The sequence below is a fragment of the Saccopteryx bilineata genome, chromosome 2 (assembly GCF_036850765.1).
Source record: "Saccopteryx bilineata isolate mSacBil1 chromosome 2, mSacBil1_pri_phased_curated, whole genome shotgun sequence".
Classification (NCBI taxonomy): domain Eukaryota; kingdom Metazoa; phylum Chordata; class Mammalia; order Chiroptera; family Emballonuridae; genus Saccopteryx; species Saccopteryx bilineata.
The window spans coordinates 79042294-79063444 of NC_089491.1; the positions used below are offsets into that span (position 1 = coordinate 79042294).

The window sequence follows — 21151 nt, forward strand, 5'->3', positions numbered from 1 at the left end:
CTCTAAAATGATTAAATAATATATTTTTAAAAAGAAACTCTATCTTCAGTAATTTAGCAAATCTAGCATACTAATTCCTGTTTGAAAATATTCTAACTTGGGCTTTTAAGCATGTAAAATTGGAGAATGGAATCATTTGATCTTGAAAAATTATTAGGAAAAACTTAACAACTATACAGTTAGAAAATATATATGATTTTATTACATTCTACTTGAAAATCGAATGTTATTTTGCCTGACTATTATGGTGCAGTGGATAGAGCATCGACCCAGAATGCTAAGGTTTCCGGTTTTAAGCTCCAAGTATAGCCAGCTTGAGTTCAGGGTCACTGACTTGAGCACAGGATCATCGACATGATCCCAAGGTTGCTGGCTTGAGCCTAGAGGTTGTTGGCTTTTGCCCAAAGGTTGCTGGCTTGAAGCCCAAGGTCTCTGGTATGGGCCCAAGATCACTGGGCCACCCTCTTAGCTTAAGCTGCCACCCTCCACCCCCATCAAGGCTTGTATGAGACGTAATCAATAAACAACTAAAGTGATGCAAATATGAGTTAATGCTTTTCATTTCTCACCTCCTTCTCCCTCCCTGCCTGTCTCCCCACCCACCTCTCTAAAGAAAAAAAAAGTAAAGAAAAAGATGAGCACATAGGTGCCTGTAGTGGCTTTAACAGACCACTTTACTTACCCTCATGTCGCTCAGATAATGAATGCCCTCTTTTGTGCTTCAGTTTTGTTATGAGAAGGAGATACACTTCTCAGATCAGTTTTAAAAGTGCTATTTAAAGGCTGTCTGCATGGCCCCATTTAAGAAATTAGGCTATGCAAATCCAACCTGATTACATGATTCAGGGTTAAGGAAATTTGAAGTGCATTTGATGTGTTGGTTATCACAGATCTTAGATTTTTCTGGAATTGAACAACTGAAATTTAACCTTTTAAATGGTTATGTAAGAAGAATTCCATATTTAGCACCAATATATTTTCTTTAATTCTGAGTTCTCAGTGACCAGACTATAAAATTCTCCATGCTTAGAAATTGATTCTTGATATACTTTTTTATCAGTGTATCTCCTGCTGTTGTGATTCTTACTCTTATAGAAACATTTTGTTTCTAAAGTAGGCAAAGTATTTCACCCAGAGTTTGTGCTGATCTCTAATGCTCCTGGTGTGCAGGCGGGGATATTCCCTGGGCTTGCTCATTTAGACCCGTGAAGAATGCATTTGGCTTGGAAGGAGTCTGTTTTGTTTACTTGGATATTACCTGCAAGACCGGTCACTCCTTGCAGTTACCTGGCTGGGACTGCGGGCAGCCCTCCCTTTTAGCACCAGCTCAGGAACAGAAAGCTCAGTCACGAGCTGAGCTCTGTGACAGTTTTCCCCAGCAGCAGTCTCAATCTTTTGGGGAAATAATGATGTTTTCCATTACCAAGGAGGATAGACAAAGTTGGAAGTGACTCTATCTTACCACAGGTAGAAGAGGCCTAATAGCTTTCTTTCAGTTCTTAGTTGCCCTTTGAAATAAGGAGGGGGGGGGGGAGCTGGTTTCTCTGATAAACTCTGGGCAAATGTCAACAGGCTATCATCTCATATGTATAAAATTAGATGTGGTTTGTTTAATGGCACGACTTCAAGGAATCATGAAACTTTCATCTAATTTTAGTACTGATAGTATAATTGTGAGACCTTGGTTGGGCAGGCTCCAAAAAAAAAAAAAAAAAATCCAGCAGTCATCTAGTGTGCACAGCAGTTAGAAACTGTCATTTCATTTATTTTGGCTTGAACTGTTGCTTCAGGGAAGCCTCTGCCCATCGTCTTCCATCAAGTTTAGCTGCACGCCGAAGCACTCTTCTAATATCTTATTACTACACAGTGATTATTATTAATATTTGATTATTACTTTTGGTCTGTTTATGAATATAAAACAGCAGCTTATTAAACCTTTAATCAAGAAGTTACAACAGATTCCTAGTCCCAGATGCAAAAAGATATTTCTTGTGTGGCATGTTCGTAAAATCAAAGGCCCAGACCCTGCACAGACGTGTGATACTTTTCAGCAGAGAGGCCCCGGATATTAGCCTCTTTCTGGTACTGTGTCTGACAGGCAAGGAGGCCGTGGATGCTTGGCCTCTCTTCCTCCGCTGCTCTTAGCAGAGCCTCCAGATTGCGTGGTAAGGAGCTTAAGACTGGAAATGGAAACTAACATTTGAATGGCTTCAGGTTACATGTAAGAAAAAGAGTTTTTTTCATTAAATGCATACATATACACATATATAGTCTGTATGTGCATTATACACACACATATATTTAACTTATATTCTATCTCCTCTGTTACTTTGCTTATTTCACAGAAGGCCAATATTTTTTTTCTTTTTTTTGAACAGCTGAGCTGGTGTTCATTCATTTAACAAACACGTATCAAGTTTCTCCTGCGTACTAGGCACTGTGGAAAGGTATTGGAGATACAAGAGGAATAAAAATATGATTCTTATTATTAAGTAGCTTATAGCCCCATGAGGGAGATAGAAAAAGAAACCATTAATAATTAAGTGAGGGAAATGCTAGAAGAGGCACTATGTGTGCAAGGTGTGTGGAACCTTAGAGGAGGCTGCGAGGTCCTCGGAAATGTGGGGCCTGGGGTAGGATGGATTTATCTGGGAGGGACCTGCTATGTTGAGGAATCTGAATTTCACCCTAAAGTCAATTAGGAAACTGTTAAGGAATTTTAAACCTTGCAGTGATACGATCAGATTTGTCTTCTAGGAAGTTCACTCTGTGGACTACAATTTAGGAATGGGAGGGTGAGGTTATTCTCAAAATTATTTTAAAAAGTAAACATAGAATTACTATATAATTCTCTTCTGGGTATATACCTAAAAGAACTGAAAGTAGGGTACATCCATGTTCACTGCAATGTAATTCGCAATAGCCGAAAAGTAGAAACAATCCAATGCCTATCAACAGAGGAACAAATAAACAAATTGTGGTATGCAGATACAATAGAATATTATTCAGACTTAAACAAAAAGGCAGTTCTGATACCTGCTGCAATATGAATGAACCTTGAAGATATTAATCTAAGTGAACTAAGCCAGTCATCATCTAGGAGATGTCATAATAGTGCCTACTTCCTATAACAACAGGGTGGTTCTCAGTAATAAAAGTAAGCTCATCTGAAGTGCTCCAGAGGATGCCTGACACAGTACTCAGTAAACATTAGCTTCTGCTGCAGCTTTTGCTGATACTATTACTATTTATTTGAACTACTGCTTTATTTGAAGCAATAACTTAAGGATATGGCACATTAATCTTCTTGGACTTTGATGGGATTTCTTATTTTTAACAGCTTTGCTGAGATATAGTTGGCATACAATAACTGTACCTATTTAAAGTGTAGTTTTCTAAGTTTTGATGTATCTATCCATCCATGAAACTATCCCTTACATCCAGAAAATGAATGTATTTATCATCTCCCCCAAATTGTTCTCAGGGCACCTTGGTCACTCACTCTCACCCTGGGCTTTATCTTCCCAGACAACCACTGATATTCTTTCTCTTACTTTAGATTAGTTTGCATTTTCTAGAGTTTTATAGAATTATACATCATGTATTTATTTTTATCTGACTTTCAGTCAGCATAATTATTTTGAGATTCATTTGTGTTTATATGTGAATAATTAATTGCTTTATAATGCCAAGTACTAGTCTATTGTATGGCTGTACCACAATTGGTTTATCCATGTGGATGCTGATGGGTGTCTGGGTTGTTTCCAGTTTTGGGGTATTGCAGATAAGGCTGTTGTCAGTATTCATCTATAAGTTTTTCTGTGGAAATATGCTCTCTTTTCTCTTGGGAATGGAATAGCTGAAATCATGATAGATCTGTGCTTAGATTTTTAGGAAACTCCCAAATAGTTTTACAAAGTGGTTGTTCCATTTTACATCCCAGCAACAGTGTATGAAAGATTCTGTTGCTTCATATCTTCACCAACACTTGGAATGACAGGCTTTTAATTTTAGCCACTCTTAGAGGTATGCTGTGGTATTTAACTCTGGTTTTAATTTGTATTTCCCTATTGACTGTGATGCTGAGAGTTTTTTTATGTACTTATTTGCAATTCCTGTGTTTTCTTTGATGATGTGTGTGATGCAAATATTTTACTCATTTCTTTATTAGGTTGTTTGTTTTCTTATTGATTTTTGGGAATAGTTTATATATTATGGATACAAGTCCTTTATCAATATATGAATTGTAAATATTTTCTTCCAGGATATGGCTTGAAATTTCATTTTCCTGACAATGTCTTTGAAGCAGCAGCAGATTTTAATTTTGATGATCTAATTTATCAGTTTTTCTTTTAAGATTTATGCTTTTGCTGTAATTATTTTTAAAAATATGGCTTAATTGAACATTATAAAGATTTTATTGTATGTTTGCTATAGTAAGTTTTATAGTTTTAGGTATTAGAGTTAGAGCTATGATCAGCATGCCTTTTTGTATATGGTAGAAGAGACGGAGTACTTTGTTTTTGTATATATAATAGATATCCATTTGTTCAAGTATTTTTGGTTGAAAACTATTCTACATTGAATTCTCTTTCCATCTCTGTGAAAAAATTGTCATATATCTGGATTAAGTTCTGGATGTTCTGTTCTGTTACATTGACTCATTGTCTGCTGATGGCATTATTATACTATCTTAATTACTGTAGCTTTATAGTAAGTCTTGAGGTCAAATAGCAGCCCTTCAACTTTGCTCTTTTTTCTAAGTTGTTTTGGCTTTCTGTGTCCTTCATATTTCTGTGTCCTTCATGTCCATGTGGCTTTGAGAATCTGCTTGTTAATTTCTACACATACACAAAAGTTTATTAGAATTTTGCTTGAGATAGCACTGAATCTATAGCAGGGTCTCAAACTCAACTCAGCATGTGGACCGCAGAGCAAGATCACAGCCGTTTGGCGGGCCGCACTAGGTCTACAAAAGGCAACTGTTACGCAACACTTTTCTCACTGCAGTTGAAAACAAAAAAAAAATCAGTACAACAAGCACAATCGTACATGCAGTTTACTCAGTGTCACAAAACGACTAGAAACTGTAGTTCGCATCACAACTGCTGTTAACTAAGCTAATATCTAGCTAGGATGCTAGAGAAATGAAAAATACAAGTAGGCCCCTAGGCTTACTTAATTTTATCCAAAATATTTTGAACTTCGTGGATTAGTGTGCGGGCCGCACAAAATTGTTTGGCGGGCTGCATGCGTGGGCCGCGAGTTTGAGACCCCTGATCTATAGATCAATTTGGAGAAACAGGGATTTAAAAAATACTGAATTTTACCACCTGGCCTGAACCTGAGGTGGCGCAGTGGATAAAACATCAACCTGGAACATTGAAGTTGCTGGTTTGAAACTCTGGGCTTGCCTGGTCAAAGTACATATGGGAGTTGACGCTTCCTGCTCTTCCCTGCTCTCTTTCTCTCTCTCTCTTTCTCTCCATCCTCTCTAAATGAATAAATTAATTTCTAAAACAAAGAATATTCTTAAAAAAAAAAAGAATCTTCTGACCCATGAACAAGGTTTATCTCTCCATTTAGATCTTTAAATTTTCTCTTTGCAATGTTATAGTTTTCAGTGTACATATATCTTTTTGGTAGCTTTCTCTCTAAATATTTTATATTTTTGATGTTAAGTATATTTATTTCAATTTCTAGGTTTTCATTGTTAATATATAGAAATACAATTGATTTTTATATATTGATCTTATATCCTATAACCTTCCTAAACTTGCTTTTTAGTTCTAGTAGGGTTTTTTTTGTAGATTAAATTGGATTTTTTTACACAATCATGTCATCTGTTTTCTTCTTACTCTTCAGTCTTTTATTTTTCTTTAAAAAAAATTTTTTTTATTATTATTATTTTTTCTTTCTTTTTCTGAAGCTGGAAACGGGGAGAGACAGACAGACTCCCGCATGCGTCTGACCGGAATCCACCCAGCACGCCCACCAGGGGCGACGCTCTGCCCACCAGGGGGCGATGCTCTGCCCCTCCAGGGCGTCGCTCTGCTGCTACCAGAGCCACTCTAGCGCCTGGGGCAGAGGCCAAGGAGCCATCCCTAGCGCTCGGGCCATCTTTGCTCCAATGGAGCCTTGGCTGCGGGAGGGGAAAAGAGAGACAGAGAGGAAGGGGGGGGTGGAGAAGCAAATGGGCACTTCTCCTATGTGCCCTGGCCGGAAATCGCCAGGCCGACGCTCTACCGCTGAGCCAACCAGCCAGGGCGTCTTTTATTTTTCTTTCTAACTTTATTATGTAATAATAAATATCTCACTGGTTAGAACCTCCATGACAGTGTTGAATAGAAGGATATTCTTGTGAACATTCTTACTTTGTTTCTGATTATGAGAGCAAAGCATTCAGTATATTAACTGTAGATGTCTTTTTGAATTTTGAGGGTTGTTCTTTCTATTCCTAGCTTGCTGAGAGTTTTTGTCAAGAGTAATTGTTGGATTTTATCATATAATTTTTTTCTGCATCTATTGTGATGATGATATGATCTTCCTTTTTTAGTTTCTTACTATGGTGATTGAATTTTTTCAATGTTAACCTAACCTTATGTTCCTGGGATGAACCACTTTTTATTCCTTTATAAATTTGTAGAATTTGTAATGATGTCACTTCTCTTATTCCTAATATTGGTAATTTGTCACCTTTCATTTTTTTCTTGATAATCTTGCTAAAAGTTTATCAATTTTATTGACCTTCTCAAAGAACCTGCTTTTGGTTTTATTGCTTTTTCTCTGTTGTTGTTCTACTTTTTATTTTATTGATTTTTGCCTTGAACTTTGTTAATTTCTTTATTCTCCTTATTTTGAATTTAATTTGCTTTTCACCTGATTTCTCAAGGTGGAAGCCAAATTGATTTGAGACTTATTTTCTATTTTATAATAGCTGTTTATTGCTATGAATTTTTCCTTAAATACTGCTTTCGTCCCATCCTACAAATTTTGATATGTTGTATTTTCATTCAGTTCAAAATACTTTCTAATTTTTTTTAGATTTTTTCATTAACCAATGGTTATTTAGAAGTGAAATATTTATTTAATAAATATTGGGAGGTTTTTCAGAAATTTTTTTGTTAGTGATTTCTAATTTAATTCCATTGCAGTCAGAGAATATACCCAGGATTTGTTTTATGGCCAAAAGTTTGTCTTGATAAATGTTTATGTATACTTGAGAAGAATGTATATTTTGTTTTAGTTGGGTGGAATGTTCTGTAAGTGTTAATCAGGCCAAGTTGGTTAATAAGATAATTAAACAATACTATATTCCTTGTTATAATCTGCCCACTTGTTTTACTAATTATTGAGAAGGGGGGTACTGAAATCTCTGACTGTAATTTTGGATTTGTCTGTTTCTACTTATTTTTCTGTTTTTGCTTCTTGCATCTGAAGAGCTATTAGCGGGAAATAAATACTTAGGATTTTTATATCATCTGGATTTATTATTATGAAATGAACTTCTTTATCCCTGATAATATTCTTTGCTCTGAAATCTATGTTCTCTGATAGCAGTATACTTTTGTAATACCATGGTGTGTCTTCTTGACTTGTGTTACCATGAATATCTATTTTCATCCTTTTACTATTAACCTATTAGTGTCAGTGTCCTTATGTTTAAAGTATGTTTCTTATGTGCAAAAATTGTTGTGTTTTACCCTTGTATCCAATCTGGCAATCTCTACATATAAATTGGGGTGTTTTAGAACACTCACATGTAATATGTTCATTGATATCTTTAGGTTTAACTCTATTGTATCGCTATTTACTTTCTATTGTTCCATCTGTTCTTTCCTTTCTTTTTCTGTTTTTTTTCCCCCTGTTCTTCTTGGGTTATTTTTAATCATCCTTATTTATCTCTTTTGTTTATTGACCATGGGTTTTTTTTTGTTTTTGTTGCTTTAGATGGAGTACAGTGTTCATCTGTAACTTATCACAGTCTACATTCAACTGATATTTACTACTTCATATATAGCATAAGAACCTTATACCAGTATACTTTGATTTCTCCTCCTCTTAGCCTTTATATATTTTACTTTTATCTGTGTTTTAAACCCCACAGTATGTAGTTATTTTTGTTTAAACAGTCCATTATCTTTTAAATAAATTTTAATTATAAGGAAAAAATCTCATGTATTTAACCAGGTAGTATTTTTCTGTTCTTTTTATTTTTGTGTAGATCCAGATTTCCCTCTTGTATCATTTTTCTTTTCCCTGAAGAACTTCCTTTAACATTTCTTCTAGTGTTGTTTTTGTGATGATGAATTATTTCAGTTTTTGTATATCTGAAAGTATTTTTGTGTTACCTTTGCTCTTTTTTTTTTTTTTTTGTATTTTTCTGGAGCTGGAAACGGGAGAGACAGTCAGACTGACTCCTGCATACGCCCAACAGGGATCCACCCGGCACGCCCACCAGGGGCGACGCTCTGCCCACCAGGGGGCGATGCTCTGCCCCTCCAGGGCATCGCTCTGCCGCGACCAGAGCCACTCTAGCGCCTGGGGCAGAGGCCAAGGAGCCATCCCCAGCGCCCGGGCCATCTTTGTTCCAATGGAGCCTTGGCTGCGGGAGGGGAAGAGAGAGACAGAGAGGAAAGAGGGGAGGGTGGAGAAGCAAATGGGTGCTTCTCCTATGTGCCCTGGCCGGGAATCGAACCCGGGTCCCCCGCACGCCAGGCCGACGCTCTACCGCTGAGCCAACCGGCCTACCTTTGCTCTTAAAAGGGTATATACTGTATATAAAATTTGAGGTTGACAATGTTTTTCTTTTAGTATTTTAAAGTGTTGATCGAAGATCTTTTCGTTGTGTATTGTTTGTGCTCTCAACCAGAATTTTTATTCCTGTCATCCTCTGTATGCAGCATGTTTTCTTTCCTCGGGAATGCTTTTTAAGATTTTTTTTTTATTACTGGTTTTGAGCAATTTGATTGTGATTTGCTATGGTGAAATTTTCTTCACAATTTTGTGTGTTAGGGTGTATTAGGCTTCCCGTATTTGTGGGTGTACAGTCTTCCTCATGTTTAGAATATTTTAAACCATTCTTCATATTCTTTCCCTGCGCCTTCTACCAACTCTCCTCCCTTTCCTATGCTCTGAATATCCTTATGTTAGCTCACCTGAAGTTGTCACCCAGATCACTGATGCTCATTTAATTTATTTTTTAGATACATTGTTTTCTTTGTTTGATTTTTGGATAGTTTCTTTTGCTGTATTTTCAATTTAAATAACCTTTTCTTTCTGTAGTATTTTGTGTTGTTAATGGCATCCAGAGTATTTTTCATCACAGACATTGTAGTTTTCATCTCTAGAAGTTTGATTTACATCTTTTTTATATATAGTTGACCTTTGAACAACATGGGAGTTAAGGGCACTGAGGCCCTGCCCAGTTGAAAATCCACGTATAACTTTTGACTCCCCAAAATCATAACTGTCATCCTCCCTCAATATCTACAGGAGGTTTTCTCCAGGACCACCTTCATCCTCTATCCATGGATGTGCAAGACACTATGTAAAATGGTGTAGATGAATGCATACAGTCAGTACTCTGCATACATGGTTGGTTGAATCCTTATTTTGCATATTTATTGAAAAAAATCTATGTATAAGTGGACATGCACAACTCAAATCCATGTGTTCAAGAGTGAACTGTATATATATTACCTGTGTCTCTATTTAACTTCTTGAATATGTGGAATACAACTACAGACAGTCCTCAGCTTATGATGGTTTGATTTAGAATTTTTCAACTTTATGATGGTGTAAAAGCAATAAACATTTAGTAGAAACAAAACTTAGAATTTTGAATTTTGTCTTTTTCCTGGGCTAGTGATGCACGGTACCATACTCTCCTGATGCTGGGCAGTGGCGGCCGGCCACAGCCCCCATCAGCCATGTGATCACGAGGGGAAACAACGGATGCTCTGCAGTGCACTCTGTTACCAGCGTTTCAGTGGAGGTTTTGTTCTGAACATGTTTAAGGTAGGCTAGGCTAAGCTGTGTTCAGAAGTTTAGGTGTATTAACTGTATTTTCAATGTATGATACTTTCAACTTTTAATGGGTTTATTGGGACATATCCTCATCATAAGTCAAGAAGCATTCTGTATAGTTCTTTCAGCATCCTTGTCAACTAATTCTATCACTTCTGTCAGTTTTTGGTTGGGTTTGATGGGTTGGTTTTTCTCTTTATAAATTTTTTGTTTTGCTTCTTTACATATTTGATAATTTTTGGCTGTGTGATACTATGAATTTTACCTTATAGGGTATTTTTATATTTTTTAACTTAGTTCTGGGATACAGCTAAGTTAATAATACTGAAAACAGTTTTATCCTTTTGGGTCTTGCTTTTAAGATTGTCTAGGACTGGTTAGTTCAGTTGGTTAGAGCATCGTCCCAAAACCTCAAGGTTGCAGGTTTGATCCCCAGTCAGGGCACACATGGGAAGCAATCAATTAATGCACAACTAAGTGGAACAGCAAATGAATGCTTCCCTTCAACTCCATTTCTCCCCCTTCCTCTTTGTCTTTCTAAAAATAAATCAATAATAATAATAATAAAAAGATATTTGGGGGAGGACCAGAGCAATATTTACTCTGTAGCTAAAGCAGGGGTCCCCAAACTACGGCCTGCGGGCCACATGCGGCCCCCTGAGACCATTTTCGGGCCCCCGCTGCACTTCCAGAAGGGGCACTTCTTTCATTGGTGGTCAGAGAGAGGAGCACATTGACATCTCATTAGCCAAAAGCAGGCCCATAGTTCCCATTGAAATACTGGTCAGTTTGTTGATTTAAATTTACTTGTTCTTTTCTTTTATTTATTTATTTATTTATTTATTTATTTATTTATTTATTATTATTATTTTTTGTATTTTTCCAAACCTGGAAACAGGGAGGCAGTCAGATAGACTCCCGCATGCACCTGACCGGGATCCACCCGGCACACCCACCAGGGGGCGTCGCTCTGCCGCAATCAGAGCCACTCTAGTGCCTGAGGCAGAGGCCACAGAGCCATCCTCAGTGCCCGGGCAAACTTTGCTCCAGTGGAGCCTTGGCTGCGGGAGGGGAAGAGAGAGACAGAGAGGAAGGAGAGGGGGAGGGGTAGAGAAGCAGATGGGCGCCTCTCCTGTGTGCTCTGGCCGGGAAACGAACCTGGGATTCCTGCACGACAGGCTGACGCTCTACCACTGAGCCAAATACTTGTTCTTTAAATATTGTATTTGTTCCCGTTTTGTTTTTTATATTAAAATAAGATATGTGCAGTGTGCATAGGGATTTGTTCATAGTTTTTTTTTATAGTCCGGCCCTCCAACGGTCTGAGGGACAGTGAACTGGCCCCCTGTGTAAAAAGTTTGGGGACCCCTGAGCTAAAGCATCTGACTTTGCTCTATTGAGTCATGACCTCTCTGAGTTCTCTGCTCAGTGCTTGGTCAGTGACGTCTGGTGGGAATAGGCACTGTTCCCTCTAACCTTGGGTGGTTCTTTATGCAGTTCTGGATAGTTTTCTCACATGCGTGTGCGGTCTGCAGTCCACTGAATAGTCAAGGGACTCTCTACAGACCTCTACAGTTCTCTCTGTGTGCATGTGTAGCTCTCTCCACCCTGGGACTCTGGCTTACAAGGCCTAGCTGCCTGGCTCTCCTCAGACTCTGATCTCTGAGGCTTCACCTGTGTTTTTCCTGCTTTCTCTGTGGGCTGGAGAACCTCTCTGAGCTGGGCTGTTGTGGGGTGCATCTCATTTGTTTCATACCAATCAGGGATTGCGGTCTTTCATTTCCTAATGCCAAGTCTTGAAGACTTTTTCTACGCACAGACATACATACACGTACACGTGAGCACAGATGTGCATGTGCATATGTATGTATCATATGATTGGTTGGTTAGTTTCAGGCAGGAGGATAAATAAGTCCTTCTTATTCTACCTTGCCTGGGAACTGAAGCCTGACAGAATGCCGTTTGAATTGTCAGAACCTGTTAGCTAAATGTTTTTCAAAGGCATCCACTGTGGTCCAGTGGGAACCACATGATACAAGGCTGGTCTCATCCTCTTTCCACCAGTTAACAACTGTAAGCTGTCTCAAGGGACAGACTCATGGAGTCTTCTAGTTGCATTAGTTGGATGAAACTTTATAGGTTATGGGGCCAACTCTCCAATTGATTACTAAAACCCTCTCTGCATAGTTTTCCCTAGACCAGCGGTTCTCAACCTGTGGGTCGCGACCCCAGCGGGGGTTGAATGACCAAAACACAGGGGTTGCCTGAAGCCATCAGAAATACGTATTTTATTTAAAAATGTATTGTATAATAATTATGTATTTTCCGATGGCTTTAGGCAACCCCTGTGTTTTGGTTGTTCGACCCCCGCCGGTGTCGCGACCCACAGGTTGAGAACCACTGCCCTAGACTTTCACACAGTGGGCAAATTTCCCTTATAAAGAATACATTTTCTATTTTAGATGTTTCTCATGGTTAGAAATTCTTGTCTTATCTGAGCTAAAATCTGTCTTCCACTAACTACCATCAAAATTTGTCTAATGAAGTCATGTGGTTAGTCTGGTCCCTTCTGCACCCAGTGGCCCCACTCATGTTTGAGGGCTGCCTGCTGCTTCCTGTCATGTCCTCTCTCCAGGGTGAATATCTCCTGACCTCTCACAGCCTCAGTGGTCTCATCTCTAGAATTGTTTTTTAAGGATTTCTGTATCTGTGAGTACCTTCTTTAATGCTGGGTGCAGAGGAGAAACTGCTGTCTGTGCCTCCCAGAAACTCACCAGGAAAGAGATACCGAATGATGCAGCAAAGAGATAAAATGTCTGTTAATAGAGATGTGCAAAGTGTATTAGGCCCCTCCCAGGATTTTACAGATGGTCAAATTAAATAAAGTATCTGAAGTGTAGTTTATACACTAAAAAGGACTATTAATAAGTATGTTTGGTATTATTATCAACAGTAGTCAAAGATGTTATCAACAGCAGGTCTGTTCCCATTATTTTTCCTGAAGCCTGTTATGCCTTTGACCAGTTCAGTTTAAGGTTCTGTTTGAAACTTTTGGGCTCCACCCAGTAATGAGTTTTGATATGTGGTGTTGCCCCCAGGGGGAAGGGGTAGAAACCTAACAATATGTTAAGTTTTTCTCCTGCAGATTATAGATTATTTGGACTCAGCTTTTGTAAAAGACGACTTGAGCTTGGTGACTTTTTAAATGAATTCAGATATTTTAAGATAGGATCACTGTAAATCTCTATTGATGCCTTTTTCCTTGACACTGAAACTCTAGATTCCAAAGATAATACATCTGCATTTAAAATGTGGGGAATCAGAAAACAACTTTTGGAAGAAAGCAGTGCAAAATTCAGACATCCTGATTTTCTAGCACTAGGTCCTGCTGTATCCCCATCAGATGTGAGGGCTTCTCATCGCAATTTTTCAAGCATCTCATTACATTGCCAACATTATAATAAACGAAACTAAGAAGAAGAACTATATAGAGACAGGGCATGCTGCTGAGGTCAGGGTTTGCTGAGCACACGTGTGGCAGCAGTTCTTACACTTGAGGACTGTGTTAAAAATGCAGATTTTCAGACTGCACCTCCAGATATTCTGATTTAGTCATTTGGTTGGTATTGGGGGGGGGGTGCAGTGTACTTGGAATTTGTTTCTGGATAATCCCAGCACTGGTGGATCCATCCCACTTTGAGAAACATTGGTGGAGGTGTGAGACTTGCTGTGAGGGCATAAAATCTTGCCCTGGCTCTGACTCTGTATTGGTTTTTGCCTTCCCCAACCTTTGAATCTCTCTCTCTTTTTTTTTTTTTAAATTAGGAATTTATACTGTGAATAGTCTAAAAGGTAAGTTAGACAGTTTTGGTTCTCAAAGACTCTTTAACCTAGCCTGAAGATACCTGTATACCCTGGTTTAGTCAGGGTAGCTATATGATTTTGAGTGGGCTACTTCTAAGCTTACTGAATAGAATCTGGATAATAAAACCTACCCGTTCCTTAGTGGTATTGGGAAAACTAATTGCAAATGAAGTGCCTTCTCAACATCAGAGAAGGTGTTACTTCACCCTGTCTTAGCATTAAATGTGCTGAGTGTTATTTGCTTTCTTTTTTTTTTTTTTAAGGTGAGAGGAAGGGAGATAGTGAGGCAGACTCTCACATGTGCCCTGAATGGGATTTACCTGGCAGCCTCCATCTAGGGCCTATGCTCAAGCACCGAGCTATTTTTAGTGCCTGAGGCTGATGTGCTCTGACCAACTGAGCTATCCTTAGCGCCCGGGGCCAATGCTCGAACCAACTGAGCCACTGGCTGTGAGAGGAGAAGAGGTAGAGAAAAGGGGGGGAGATGGGACAGGGAGAAAAGCAGATGGTCACTTCTCTTGTGTGCCTTGACCAGAAATTAAACCCAGGACATCCATACGCTGGGCTGATGCTCTATCCACTGAGTCACTGGCCAGGGCCTATTTATGTTTTAAAGTGTCTAAGCTCTCTAAGATTCTAAACTCTAAAACTTAAAGCTTAAAACTCTACAACTTAAAACTATTTCTAAACTATAGAAAATGTTTCCAAGACTATTTCTTTCTTTTTTCTTTCTCCTTATTTAGAAAATTAAATTTAACAGGATGACATTGATCAATAAGAGTACATAGGTTTCAGGTAAACGTTTCTATTGCATTTGAACTGTTGATTGTGTTGTGCCCATCATACAAAGTCAAATTACTTTCTGTCACCGTATATTTGCCAGAATTATTTCTAATTACTGTTTTTATGATCTTCCAAATTTAGAACAAATTATGAATGTAAAAAAGGAACAAGATCTTATCTAGAATATGAAATTAAGCTTTTGAAGTCACACACATGTCTGAATGTGAAAGTTTTAATGCCCTGTGCTTATCAATATTTAAAGTGTAGTAAGTACTATGTGAAGAGTCATTTCTATACTTTTTCTTCCACAGCATATAATAAGCTATAAGTCATATATATATATATACACACACACATATAATATATTGATATATAAATTGAATGTATTGGGGTGATACTGGTTAACTTAATTATACAGGTGCGCTGGAACCACAGCATAAATCTTGTATAGTTTTTGATAATCAGAATATTTTTAACAGTTACTTATTTACAGAAACTTCCATATATTTTATTTGTTGAATATTTTATTTATAAAGTTGTAGTTGTCCAAAACAAACCAAATTATCATTGCCAAGTAGATAGGAATTTGCAGCTTATTAATAGAAGGAAAGATGTTTTAATTTATTCTACTTGGCTCTAAAGTTATAATTTTAGCAGCATCTGTTCTTACAAAGAAATTAACTTGGTACCAAGAACTGATGCAGCAAAGATGAACTAACTACATGATCTCCTGGCTCTTTGTAGCAGAGAGAGGAAAAAAGAAACAAGAAACTGACTTTCTAGTATTCTTCTGATACGTGGGTGAAATGACATAGAAGGAAATGAGAGCAATAAAAGTAAAGGACTTCTAATACTCAACTTTCTAAATTTAACTTTCTAAAAGCTTGAAGGTCTTGAGGATTCAAGATGTACAGCTATCTAAACTGGTAGTTCTTAATTTATGAGGGGTGGGGAAGCAGATGGTCACCTCTCCTGTGTGCCCTGACCAGGAATCAAACCTGGAACATCCACACGACAAGCCGACACGCTGCCACTGAGCCAACTGGCCTGGGCCAAAAGTACATTTTCATGTGTGCTCACACACGTGTGCACTTACATAGATATTTCTCAGTATTAAATTTAACGGGGTGACATTGTGGCTTTGACTGTTAGTTGGGAAAGTAGGGCAGTGAAATTGGGGCAGCTCTACAGAGAACCCGGTAGTGATGTCAGCAGGGATGCTCAGGCCGCCTGCCTTGTGACCCCAGATGATCTCTTACCAGGGAGGGAATGAACTCTGTAGGCTGAATTAGAGCCAGAGACTTCACTCCGCCTGTCTGCATCACTAATAATGTGGTTACAATAATAATATGAAATATGTAACAATTAAATAGTATCGGTACAACTATAGCCAACATCTAAAGCACTCACTGAATGCTAGACACAGTTTGGTACACTTTCACACATATTAGCTTAATCTTTATTAGTTAATCTTTACAACCATCTTATGGAGGACATGTCCTCTCAAGCACAGCAGTATAAAGGATATTCCAAATTCCTAAACCAAAACTTGTCTGAGGAATAGGAAAAACAAACTTTTATTTGCTTTAAGAGGCTACAGTGTGAAAAATGAGGGTTGTTTGAATAGGGATGGTGAACAGCACTCTGAAAGTTAGCAGACCTTTCTGCTTGATGCGTCCTCGATGCACTAATTGTTGCTGCAGGGACCCGTCATGGGAGAGAAGCAGTAGAGGCAACAAGCAAATAAAGCACTGGCAAATATAAATACTCTTTTAATGGTTATTTTTCAATGCTATGCTTAAGATGGCCTAGACTTTCTGACCCTTTCAAAAGGGAAAAAAACCAAAGTTCTTATGAACTAATGGTCTTATAAACTGATGGTCAAAGTACTATGCACTGGGGTTCTTAGTGATAATTACCCGCAGTGAAATAAAATGTAGCCCAAGATGCACGTGGAATATTCGTAATAATAGCTGAGGACTCACTCTTCCCCAGTTTCCATAGTCCTTTGGAAATACAGTCTGGAGACTGTTTTTAGATGAGGGGTCTGAGGGTACTGAGGAAGTGCAACATGCCAAGGGTGACGTAACTGGGAAGTGGAGAACTGGACCCAGCGAGTGTGGCTTTCCAGCCTTTCCTTAAGGCACCCTCAGCCTTGATTGGTACCTGCCCAGAGAAGGCAGATGGGATTATGAAAACCTCTCATTTAGTGAGCTTTCTTAGCCTCCACTTTTGAACAAATGACACTTTTCCCTCTAAATAATAGCAACTCATAGATTCTCACAGGTATGTAACTGTTATTGTCTCTGTGCTGGACAAGGGCTTATTGATTACAGTTAGCATCCATTACTCAAGAGAAACCGTTTTCTCATGCCATCATAACATCCATTTCCTTTTGGAAATATTCTTTTTGTTTTGTTTTATATTTGTAATTTAACTACCTTGCTTTTGAGTGTGCAATAAAATGTTGGTTTAGAAAAATTCCTTGTTACCAAATGGCTCATCAGGATTTCTTCCCCTCTGGATCACTTCTTTTCTCCGAGAGGGCCCCTGCTGTCACCACTTACTTTCTCTGTAAATTAGGCGTTTTCTTCTGTCAATAATTTATGTCCCTGTGTGATTACAGGCTTCCAGAAGGAAGTGGTGGCTGAGGTGAGGGCTGCGGTCCAGGGCATTCGAAATATAATGAACGGGTCCTTGGAGGGAGCTCGTCCTCTCAGCCCCGCTGCTGCTCTGAGCCCCTTTCTCTCACAGGTGTCTTTTATCTAAATCACTGGTATCTGATTAGTAAATTTGCTTTGATTGTAAAATATACACAGTACTCTACAGTAAAAGCATACTTAAAATACACAGGGGGACAAAAAACAACCTTTCCTGAGAGCCTATTGCAGCAATATAAGTAAATGATCTTTGTGGATTTCATTGTTTCTACAGCAAAGTTTTCATAATGTACCTTCAAATTCTCACCTTCTGTATTTCTTATCTTCTTTTGTAGTACTGATATAATAATCAGTCTTCGGGAAGACTGATTTCTCTTGAATGTGCCCACTATTTGTACAAACTTTGAAGTCTTATATTTTCAATTTAAAAAACGAGTGAGTAGCCTGACCTGTGGTGGTGCAGTGGATAGGGCATCGGCCTGGGGTGCTGAGGTCACTGGTTCGAGACCCTGGGCTTGCCCCATCAAAGCACATACGAGAAGCAACTGCAAACTGTCGCTTCCCACTCCTCTTTCCTCCTGCCTTTCTCTCTCTCTCCTCTCTCTAAAATCAATAAATAAAATGTATTTTTTTTAAAAAACCTTTTTTTCCTTCTGCTCTTTGGATTGCATAGTCTTTGTTCATGTGTTATCAAGGTTACTGCTTCTTCCTTCTGCCAGTTCAGATCTACTGCTGAGCTTCTCTGATGATGATTCATTTCTTACTATAGTTTTTAACTTCAGAATTTATATGTGGTTCTGTTTTGTAATTTCTGCCTTTTAATGAATGATGTTCCCAATTTGATGAGACAATGTCATCATAACTTTCTTTACTTCTATCAGCATAGTTTCCTTTAGTTTGTGGAGCATATTTATAATGGCTGTTTTCAAGTTTTGTCTGTTAAGTCTAACTTCTGAGCACCTGTGAGTTTCTCTTGCCTGTTTTTTTGTTTGTTTGTTTGTTTCTTGTGTATAGGTCAGACTTTTCCAGGTTTTGTTTTGTCTTTTGTTTTCTACGTGTCTCATAATTTTTAAAAAAATGCACATTTTGGGTAAAATACTGTAGCATTTCTGAGTACAGATCCCTCTGCCCTCTTTTTTTTTTTTTTTTTTTTTTTTTGTATTTTTCTGAAGTGAGAAGCGGGGAGGCAGAGAGATAGACTCCCGCATGTGCCCAACCGGGATCCACCCAGCATGCCCACCAAGGGGCGGTGTTTTGTTCATCTGGGGAGTTGCTCCATTGCAACTGGAACCATTCTAGCGCCTGAGGTGGAGGCCCTAGAGCAGCGGTTCTCAACCTGTGGGTCGTGACCCCGGCGGGGGTCGAATGACCAAAACACAGGGGTCGCCTAAAGCCATTGGAAAATACATATTTATTATACATTTTTAAATAAATACATTTTTTTATTGTATTTATTTTTAATGGGGTGACATCAGTAAATCAAGATACATATATTCAAAGATAATATGTCCAGGTTATCTTAAAGTTCAATTATGTTGCATACCCATCACCCAAAGTCAGATTGTCCTGTCACCCTCTATCTAGTTCTCTTTGTGCCTCTCCCCCTCCCCCTTCCCTCTCCCTCTCCCCCCTCCCCCCATAACCACCACACTCTTATCAATGTCTCTTGGTCTCACTTTTATGTCCCATCTACGTATGGAAAAATGCAGTTCCTGGTTTTTTCTGATTTACTTATTTCACTCCGTATAATGTTGTCAAGATCCCACCATTTTGCTATAAATGATCCGATGTCATCATTTCTTATGGCTGAGTAGTATTCCATAGTGTATATGTGCCACATCTTCTTTATCCAGTCATCTATTGATGGGCTTTTTGGTTGTTTCCATGTCCTGGCCACTGTGAACAATGCTGCAATGAACATGGGGCTGCATGTGTCTTTACAAGTCAATGTTTCTGAGTTTTTGGGGTATATACCCAGTAGAGGGATTGCTGGGTCATAAGGTAATTCTATTTTCAGTTTTTTGAGGAACGACCATACTTTCTTCCATAATGGTTGTACTACTTTACATTCCCACCAACAGTGGATGAAGGTTCCTTTTTCTCCACAACCTCTCCAACATTTGCTATTACCTGTCTTGTTAATAATAGCTAGTCTAACAGGTGTGAGGTGGTATCTCATTGCAGTTTTGATTTGCATTTCTCTAATAACTAAAGAAGATGAGCATCTTTTCATATATCTGTTGGCCATTTGTATTTCTTCCTGGGAGAAGTGTCTGTTCATATCCTCTTCCCATTTTTTTATTGGATTGTTTGTTTGTTTGTCATTGAGTTTTATGAGTTCTTTGTATATTTTGGATATTAGGCCCTTATCTGAGCAGGTGTTTAAAAATATCATTTCCCAATTAGTTGGCTGTCTGTTTATCTTGTTATCAATTTCTCTTGCTGAACAAAAACGTCTTAGTCTGATGTAGTCCCATTCATTAATTTTTGCTTTCACTTCTCTTGCCATTGGAGTCAAATTCATAAAATGCTCTTTAAAGCCCAGGTCCATGAGTTTGGTACCTATGTCTTCTTCTATGTACTTTATTGTTTCAGGTCTTATGTTTAGATCTTTGATCCATTTTGAGTTAATTTTAGTACAGGGGGACAAACTGTAGTCCAGTTTCATTCTTTTGCATCTGGCTTTCCAGTTTTCCCAGCACCATTTGTTGAAGAGGCTTTCTTTTCTCCATTGAGTGTTGTTGGCCCCTTTATCAAAAATTATTTGACTATATATATGTGCTTTTATTTCTGGGCTTTCTATTTTGTTCCACTGGTCTGAGTGTCTATTTTTCTGCCAATACCATGTTGTTTTGATTGTCATGGCCCTATAATAGAGTTTGAAGTCAGGTATTGTAATGCTCCCAGCTTCATTCCTTTTCTTTAGGATTGCTTTGGCTATTTGGGGCTTTTTATAGTTCCATATAAATCTGATTATTTTTTGCTCCATTTCTTTAAAAAATGTCATTGGAATTTTGATGGGAATTGCATTAAATTTGTATATAGCTTTGGGTAATATGGCCATCTTGATTATATTTATTCTACCTAACCAAGAACAAGGTATATTCTTCCATCTCATAATGTCTTTTTCGATTTCCCTTAACAATGGTTTATAGTTTTCATTGTATAAGTCCTTTACATTCTTTGTTATGTTTATTCCTAGGTATTTTATTTTTTTTGTTGCAATCGTGAAGGGGATTATTCTTTTGAGTTCATTCTCAAATGTTTCATTGTTGGCATATAGAAAGGCTATTGACTTCTGTATGTTAATTTTGTATCCTGCGACCTTACTGTATTGGCTTATTTTTTCTAGAAGTCTTTTTGTGGATTCTTTGGGGTTTTCGATGTATAGGATCATATCATCTGCAAAAAGTGATACCTTTACTTCTTCTTTTCCGATATGGATGCCTTTTATTTCTTTGTCTTGTCTGATTGCTGTGGCAAGAACCTCTAGTACCACATTAAATAAGAGTGGAGAGAGTGGACAACCCTGTCTTGTTCCTGATTTAAGGGGGAAAGCCTTCAGTTTTGTGCCATTTAGTATGATGTTAGCTGATGGTTTATCATATATGGCCTTTATCATGTTGAGATATTTTCCTTCTATACCCATTTTGTTGAGAGTCTTAAACATAAAATTGTGTTGTATTTTATCAAAAGCCTTTTCTGCATCTATTGATAATATCATGTAGTTCTTGTTCTTTGTTTTGTTGATATGGTGTATTACGTTAACCGTTTTACGTATGTTGAACCATCCTTGAGATTCTGGGATGAATCCC

General features: G+C 38.1%; 1 protein-coding gene across 3 annotated transcripts in view; it reads left to right on the top strand.

Annotated features, from left to right (window-relative positions):
* The window catches only part of SH3GL2 (SH3 domain containing GRB2 like 2, endophilin A1), a 275024-nt gene that overhangs the window by 167647 nt on the left and 86226 nt on the right, over nucleotides 1-21151 (top strand). Inside the window, exon 1 of one of the 3 annotated variants that reach the window (XM_066257317.1) lies at nucleotides 9943-10020. The exons of the other annotated variants lie outside the window; for them this stretch is intronic. Coding sequence (XP_066113414.1) covers nucleotides 9958-10020 — 63 coding nt within the window. The 5' untranslated portion in view covers nucleotides 9943-9957. Of the gene's footprint in view, nucleotides 1-9942; nucleotides 10021-21151 lie in introns of those variants that run through there. 3 annotated transcript variants of the gene reach the window in all.